The sequence below is a fragment of the Cucurbita maxima genome, unplaced genomic scaffold, assembly GCF_002738345.1.
Source record: "Cucurbita maxima cultivar Rimu unplaced genomic scaffold, Cmax_1.0 Cma_Scf00078, whole genome shotgun sequence".
NCBI lineage: Eukaryota > Viridiplantae > Streptophyta > Magnoliopsida > Cucurbitales > Cucurbitaceae > Cucurbita > Cucurbita maxima.
The window spans coordinates 1-8,782 of NW_019272094.1; the positions used below are offsets into that span (position 1 = coordinate 1).

The following is an 8,782-nucleotide window of genomic DNA, read 5'->3' on the forward strand; positions in this document are numbered from 1 at the left end:
AAAACCTAGCTTAAAATTAATTTCATTCAATAATATAATAATTAATAACAATGAACTTGAAATAAAAATTGACTGTAACCAAACTCTATGATAGATGAGGGTATTTTAGTTGATTGAAAGGAAATATTTCTGCTTAGGAGCTGAGTTGACTCAGTTGGATTAGTTCTTTTAATTATTTTAAAAATCTCATAATTAACTTTAAAAAATCAATTTAGCCGACATAAATGAAATGGTAGTTTGAGGAAGTAAGGTTTATGAGGTTACTCTAACTTGTCTAAGTAATAGTGTAATGCCCCTAATTTTCTTACCTAGATCACGGATGTCATTACATGCATGTCTTTAATAACATATGCGAAAATCTAAATAAAACAAGAAGCCATGAACTTATATGTTTAATTTAAAACAATAAATAAATATAATAACATCGTCAAAATAAAACATTAACATAGATTTTTAGAATGAAAATGGAAAGCTACCTATGGAACTATTACTTGAAAACAATGCATATTACCGTCCTATCTCAGCTTCCATGACCATTCCATCATTCATCGTTATCCGTGCATGGACGCTTTACCTTTACATGAAACATGAGGATAGCATGTAGCTTAAGTATTTTAGTAAATACGCAGTAAGTAACCTCATTGTTGGAGACAGGTAATGCAAACGTACACATACATGATGGAACCTATCTTTTAAAACAATGTATCATGAGCTTACGTTCCTTCCAGTTTAGGTAGGGTTGGATGTGTGATACTTCCCCATACACGGCCCACGCACGCACACATGGACCTAGCAGGCGGACTCGTATACGTTCCCCTGGGGGTCTGACTTCATCGAGCTAAACATGCTAATGCGTCGCCGGACACCACAGAGTGAAAGGCTCACATGATATGATGATGAACAAAAATATCGAAGGTACGCGTCTGTACGAACATAACATAACGAGGAAATATCCTTATGCACATGACATTGATGAATGCATGAGGTCCCCCATAGCTTAAAATCATAGTATATAATAAGAATCATTTCGTTTTTCCTTCGATTCATGTCATAGTACACACATGAATCATGTATGAATAGTACTTATCATGACTTATATCACACACATTCATAACATGGCTTCACATGGCATTACATATCATGACGTAGCATGGCATCACACACATTCATACCATGGCATCATAGGTCATCACATAACATACTTAAAATCGCATAACATTCCTAATTCTGTGCATGTAGGGGCGCAGGGCAGGCATGCTTCATCATACGATCCTTCCAACCAACAAAGGTAGAGTCACTCGCTTGTTTGGCCTAGATTCCCTAACTATTTTATAGGTGTTCTTAGGACATATTATTAAACTTAGTTTAGCTAAACATATTGATTGCTCCGAATTTTAGGTAAAAAAAAATATCAAAATTTGAGCAAATAGGAGTCTGAACCGACTTAAAATGCCCTAAAAAAGGTCAAAAACAACTTTACAAGGGTCGAAAATGTAGGAAATGGTAATAAAATTTGGGTTTCGATTTTAAACACTTTTTTGCTGTTTTATACACTCCTTTTCTTCGACATTCTATTCTAAATCATCAAGGTTGAAAATTCCCCAAGAGAATTTCGAAAAACTTAATTCCGGACTTTTGAAGTACGTGCTAAAAATAATGAGTAACGGTTGATGTTTTTCAAAATTTTCTTGGTGAATGATCAACCTTGATGATTTAGAAAAGAATGTCGAAAATTAGGGTTTCGATTTTTTATACACTCCTTTTTTTTTTTTTTTATCGAAACGTTCCGGATTAGGATTTCGATTTCAAGCACTATTTTACTGTTTTATACCCTCCTTTTCTTCGACATTTTATTCAAAATCATCGAGCTCGATCATTCCTAAGGAAACTTTCGAAAAACATCGATCGTTACAGTTTTTTTAAAACATGCTTCAAATGGTCCCGGATTAGGGTTTTGATTTTAAGCACCTTTTTACTGTTTCATACACTCCTTTTCTTCTACATTTTATTATAAATCATCAAGCACTAACATTTTGACTAGAGAGAGTAGGGGTCTCTCATGGTCGAGGCTTCTCAAGTCGATCTTCATCCTCGTCAAAGCTTTTCTACCAATAAGCTGACATTTTTGTGATCAATGGAGGCTCCCAAAGTACTTCACTTCTCCCTTTCTCCTCAAATACCCAACAAAATTTTGATATGTTTACAAATAATCCCTCCCCTTTTTAAGTTGTTTCAAAATATTTCTTAACTCCTCTCTTTCTAGAATTATTTTTATATCTATCAACATGTTTGCTTCTTTTATCTAAAACTAATTTTTACCTTATTTCTATGGACATCATTTTTATTCAAATTAGGATTTTGAACTCACTACGCCCACTAGGATAAGTCCTTGTATATTTTATATAATAGATTTTGAAATTTTAATGGTGTTCCAATAATCCATATTGCGGTGTTTTTTAAAATTATTTATTTGATATAAATTTTAATCACTTTCTATTATTCGATATAAATTTTAATCACTTTCCATTTGTAGTTTTTCCATTCTAAGGAACCTCCACGAACAGTGTGATACTGAATTCATGATCTTCTCCTCCTTCAAAGCAATGTCAATTGTGTGGTAGCGACTTATATTACAGTAGAAAAATAGAATCGTTAAGTATTTTTTCTCCCAAATGTAAAAAATACAATTATTGAAAACATGCCCAAGATCGTGGCATGTTGCAAACCGAATTTTGAAAGCTAAAATAAAAATGACAGGAAGAATGGTTTAAAACATTTGTCAGCGTTAAAAGATTATTCAATCAGTTGACGGAGTGGTCTCAGGTGGCGCTGGTTTAGCACAGATGGGAGGGTTTTGCTTTCCAGAAATTTTTGGTTTCACATTTGCACACTCAGACACAATTGGCCCTTGTTTACCACTATAAGTGAGGTCAATATCAGCAATTTCCACATCCTCACATGGATGACTTTTACTGCAAACAAGTTTGACTGCAACCGGAGTAGAAGATGTGCCCTTGATATTCTTGAAACTAACTTTGCTAATCTTAATTGTTGATGGAACCTGGATGTTCAAAATAAACATTAATTAATACTTAATCAAAAGATAATAAGTTGGAAACCAACGAGGTCCGACGATTTTAATACATACCTTTCGGTTGCATTGATTCCATGGACAATATTCTTGATCTATGATGATTGGGTTAGCAACATTTTCCATCTCAATATCTTCAAAATGCATGTCAGAGGCTGGGTATGAGACGGCAGAATCTGGCCATGATTTGATCCTGACACCATTTGTAGTACCGATTAATTTGCATTTCTTCACTGTAACTCCTACCACTTCTTTTTCAGTTTTATACTTGCCCAAGCTGCCTATGCTAATGCCATGTCCCGGTCCGCAAGTAACATCACTAATGGTTATTTTTCTGTTAGTGTATCCGACGGATATACAATCATCTCCCGTTGCGATTGCGGTATTGAGAATGTAAACGTCCTCTGAATCACCCAAGTGAATTCCATCGGTGTTGGGACTATTCTCTGGTGCAGTAATTTTCAGGTGATCGAAGGTAAGATTCTTGCCGGCCAAAACATTGATATGAAAATTCTTGCTATCCAATGAAGTTATGTCCTTCACTATCGAGTTTGTGATGAAATTGAACTTCAAATTCTGCTCATTTTAAACAAACAAAGAAAAAACACTCCCGTGTTAAAACATATAATGCTAACCAAAATTATGGGTTCTTTTTATAATTAAAGTAGTATGAGCATTTACCATGGGAAGCTTTTTGCATATTTTCTTCAGGTGGCAATCATTCTTTTCCCAACCAGCTTTTCCTTGGCCATCGAAGACTCCAGTACCGGTCAATGTCAAATGATCGACGTATTCCATAACAAGCAACCCATCTCCTTCCGTGTCGGTAGGAGAAGCTTGTAATGTTCCTTCAACTAGAAGCTCAATAGGACTTTTACATGGACCTTTGAGCCTCGATGCTCCTAATTGATAAGTTCCTTTTGGAACTAATACTTTACTTGGAGTAGCCGACGCACATGCTTCCTTCCATGCATCTGCTAAAGCCTGTGAATTCAAGCATTTCATTTGAGAAAAATATTTCGTACAAAATGAAATTTTGGTTTATCAACGTAAACAAATGTACACGTACTTGAGTAACATCAGCATTAGGTTTGGCACCAAATTTCGTAATATCAAAAACACCGCTAGTAGCATCAGCGGTAGCATCAGACACCAACAATAACAATAGCAGCAGTGGTATTAATGCCATAAACTTTGATATCAATCCCATCCTTTCTAGTTCACTTGCCTCTCCTACCTTGCCTTATTTTCTTTTGGTTCAAATTCCCAAACTTCTTAGAAATAAGAATGGATTTGAATGCAGTCACCAACTCAAACTCTCTTTATATACAAACACAGAAATAACCAATTCAAACTAGCTAAATTGGTTAAAAACTAAGTATGTGGTTTAAGGCAGACCCTATAATTAGTTTTACCTTAAATGATGGAGGACTGGTCTAGTTGGAGAGCCTAATTCCTTTATTAAATTTCTATGCTAGATAAATGTACCTACCACAATTTTCAACAAATGAACCACAACAAAAATTATCCCAAAAGAATTTATCAAAAACTTCTTTAAAATAAAAAAAATATTAGTGTTCAAACTATTACTCCCTACTTTTCTTACTTTTATTCCTATCTCACAATTTTTCCTCTTTTTCTCTTGAGAAATATATTAATGAGAATAAATATTTTTGATTTTATTGTTATCGGCGTGTATCAAAAATATGTTAAAACTATGTGATGGAAAAAGTTTTCTTTAGTCATTTTTCAGCAATATTGGTCAGTCGAAGCCCGTCCATGCCCAATTGCTTAGTCGGGCTTGTCCATTTCCAATCCTAATGGACAAACCCTTGATCCAATTTTCTCTCAATTCTTCGCATGTCTTGTTACGTGATTGATGCATTCTATTGGGCGCAGTTGCCGTATGTTTTTCAGAATCAGCTCTAGAGAATTTGTAATCTATTTTTTAGAATCCGCTCAAGAATCACATTCATTCACTATCAATTATCATTTGGGACATATAAATGTACATAGTTTTATCTGTGGTTTTCTCGATTATTTCGGATGAATGGAGTTGTAGGGTTGCTTGTGATACATTATGCGGAGTACACTTGGTTTGATCAAGCTCCCCTTCAGCTGTGTTTTTTTCTTGGATCTTTATGCGGTCTCTTGCAGAAAATAGGTCACCATCTTCGATTTGTGCCACCTTGTAGTGTTTGGGCAGGGTTCCCTCTACCTCCTTGGGCTGTTCTTGTTCCTTTTGTCAATGAATTCCCTTAAAGTTTCTTTTCTAAAGAAAACAAGAAAAGAAACAAAATTGAGCCCAATGGGGTTAAACTCAAAGATATTATTTTCCTTTCTGGGATGATAACCCACCGTGAATTATGAAGTCGGTGGATATCATGTGAGGGGTATGGAATGAAATGATGAAAAAAATTAGAATTTCAGGCTATTTCGAGGTTGAACGACGCATCTGTGCATAGGCTTCGCGCGCACATGGAGGTGCGAGTAACCAAGGAGTGGGACATGTGGGTCAACGAGTGTAGTACGCATGTGGGTCGTGGAGGCTTATTTCAAGTTTCCGCTCGTTCTGTTCAACTCCTTTTGACCTGTTTTATCAATATTAGCTTATACTAACTTTGAAAATCATTAGATATAGGTCAAATTAAGAGAATTTGTGACGAAATTACCATATTATGAACCATTATGAAAGCAAAGGAATTGACGATTCATGTAAGTAGTATATCGAAACTCCTAAACAAGCATGTACCATGGGATTAAGAGCTACAAACGTTGAATGCATGTAAATGGCATGCGTTAAATAATAATAATAATAATAATAATCATGAATCCATGCCTAAAATGTGAGCATAGTAGAGAATCATGATTAGTAAGTATGATGTATGACTCTAGTTTATGCTTATGAACTATTTACGATGTGGAGATGTGAATGAGTATTCTTAGTCTACTAATCCCTGCAAAATCCGTGACCAATGCGATGTGTGCCAAGTTCGGAACAATGAATATTTCTGACCAGAGAGTTTAGTAGACAAACCGTATTTGACCGAGAGCGAGCCTTGCATACGAGTCTAAAATTTGTAGTAAACAGTTGCTAGAACACCTTAATGTCAATAGAGAGGTCCTAGTAGATGAGACTAGGAGCCAAGGCAATGGTTGGATGGAGGACTATATGGAGACCAAAAACCTAAAATTAACCCATTGTGAATAAAACTCAAAATATTCCGAAAAAATAATAAAATTTGTTTATGATAAGTTAGCAAGTCAGGCGTAAATTAATTACTCATCAAAATTATTTTTAATTTTTCTTTCTAGATAAATGTGAAGTAACGTGATCGAGATGACTGTGTAGTCGAGTTGGAGACTTAGGGATCCTACCTAGACCCGTAATTTTTGCGTCAATAGTAAGAATAGTGGATCAAACTTTCTGAGTAAGGTGGATATTGTATTAAATTTATATTTAAAATATCATTTAATTTTTAAAAACCGAACAGAGTAAACACAAATGGAAAGTTCAAATATTTATTAGCCAGATCTATTAAACTTTTTTTTTTTTTTTAGAATCTAAAAATTAACGAGACAAACAAAATTTTGAGATTAATCTTCTTATATTTAAGGAAATGCATGCGTTTAAAGTATATTTTCTTACATTTAAAAATATTTTAAAGCGTTTCAAAAGTCAATTCAAACAAGCTCCAAGAATAATTAGTTGGTTTCTTCAGGTGTATAGATCCACATTACTCCATACAAACCTGAGTTACTCCCTTACAAAGAGTAGCCAATTTTATAGAATTAATACCATGCCTAAGTTTTTTTTTTTTTTTATTCAACATAGACATGTATGGTTTGACTATATAGGATCCCTTTTGACATTTGATCATTTTAATATCTCTACGTTCTTTTTTGTTCTTGTATTTTTGAATTTGATTCATTTTGGTCTATATACTTTTTAAATACGACTACTCGAATTTCTGTCGGCAATATTTTAAACTACATTTTATACATAATGGAATCCATTTAATACATATAGACTATATTTAAAAGGAGTGCGAGATAGAAAATGAAAATGAAGAGATTAAAATGATCCCGTGGGACCAAAATTGACCTATCGAAAATGAATAAACAAAAGTAATTTAAATCTATTAAAAATAAAATAATCAAGATATCATTCTCAATTAAAAAAACTTTTAGACATTTGTAATAAGTTTACTATGGTAGGCGTTGCATTAGAGCATTTCATAGGTTACTATTCCCATGTTCCAACGTTATCAAAGTGTTATTAAATTCATGTCTAATCAGATTGATCTAACACTTAAGAATATATTTTTCGTAGAGTTAGCAAAACTTTGTTAGTAATAATTTTTGACGCACTATTTGATCCAAATAGATATTTGTTGGTGGGAGGTGGTGCACTTGAAGATGAGAAATGATAGTTTTTCAATATATCAGCCAGTTAAATCTATAACGTATCTCCAAGAAAACAGGAATGACTAATAAACATTATAGATCAACTAGTTCCAACGTGCATAAGCTTTGTGTTTAATCCGAAGAAATGTCATGAGAATTTGTCTTAAAATCTCGTAATTAATAATTTAATTAAAATTTTTTATTTACCGTTTTGACATTATCCATTATATGAAAAATTGAAAGTTATTAGTGTTATGTGGTCGACACACAGAAAGATCATGTTTAAGTAGTAATATAAATGATTTATAAAATATGGATAAAGTATGGTACTTTATTCTGACAACATTGTTGATACGAGTTACTTTGTAATTGTTACAAATTATTTGATCAAAGTCTTTCAAGTGAAAATATGAGTGAGATATTTGTAGAATGAGTTTGGGTAGGACTGAACCAAAATAATTTATCTTTTTTTTTTTGTATATAAATTTTTTACTTGAGAAGATTAATATTTTACCGTATGATGATATGCAACTCGATCTTAATTATAAGTGAGTTACGAACTCCTACGGTTTATCATTTAATTTGTAAGGTGAGAACGACTTTCAGAACCAATTCAATATGTCTTCCATTTTAGAGACTAAACAAACAGAGAGTTGAGAACATATCTTATGAGATTTAATTCCCTTATTTTCATATAAAGTAGGCAGATGAGTAGTTTTCTAAGTGATGACATGATAACTTGGATAAAGGTCTCTACACTCTTATCTTGGTTGGATCATGAACCATTGTTCTTTCAAGGATTTGTGGTACTTAGTTACGAGGGCAAAACAAACTTTTGACCTAACCATAATTACAATCCGCTCTTCAAGGATCTAGTAATAATTTCATCTATGACAACTCGTCGTGCAGCGTATAGGAATGCAACTCTAAATTTATCGTGGAGAGACATATAATTAGTGAATGGTAATTGATTAAGTGAAGAATTTAAATAATTGACAATATAATATGTAGTTTCATAAACGTATTAAATATATAAAAATGTTTTGTTTAATGGTTCAAATTAATATTTAATACATGGTATACATCAACTCATCCAAAAAAAATAAAAAAAAAATAATGGTATTATAATACATTAATAAAATAATTAATGTATTTTAAATACACTAAAATAATTATTGTTGAAGTAAGGTTGTCATATGGCAAGCATTTAAATTCATATTCGTAATATGTGATTTGCAAAATTGATTCTGTAAGTATTTTCGAAGAATTAAATTTAAGTTTTTG

At 33.0% G+C, this 8,782-nt stretch overlaps 1 protein-coding gene across 1 annotated transcript; it reads right to left on the reverse strand.

Moving 5' to 3' along the window:
• Nucleotides 1–2,579: 2,579 nt before the first annotated feature.
• Nucleotides 2,580–4,540, reverse strand: LOC111472560 (exopolygalacturonase-like). The gene is made up of 4 exons (XM_023118160.1): nt 4,161–4,540; nt 3,773–4,075; nt 3,149–3,667; nt 2,580–3,061 (listed from the first exon to the last, which is right to left on the reverse strand). The coding sequence occupies exons 1-4, from the start codon at nt 4,299–4,301 to the stop codon at nt 2,798–2,800; spliced, it is 1,227 nt and encodes a 408-aa protein (XP_022973928.1). The 5' UTR covers nt 4,302–4,540; the 3' UTR covers nt 2,580–2,797.
• Nucleotides 4,541–8,782: the final 4,242 nt, after the last annotated feature.

Excerpts from the sequence above, each read along its gene's own strand:
- LOC111472560 (XM_023118160.1), bottom strand. The coding sequence starts at position 4,301 with ATGGGATTGATATCAAAGTTTATGGCATTAATACCACTGCTGCTATTG. Across the intron at positions 4,076-4,160 it reads CTAATGCTGATGTTACTCAA|GCTTTAGCAGATGCATGGAA; the intron begins GTACGTGTACAT and ends TTGAATTCACAG. Across the intron at positions 3,668-3,772 it reads TATGCAAAAAGCTTCCCATG|AATTTGAAGTTCAATTTCAT; the intron begins GTAAATGCTCAT and ends TAAAATGAGCAG.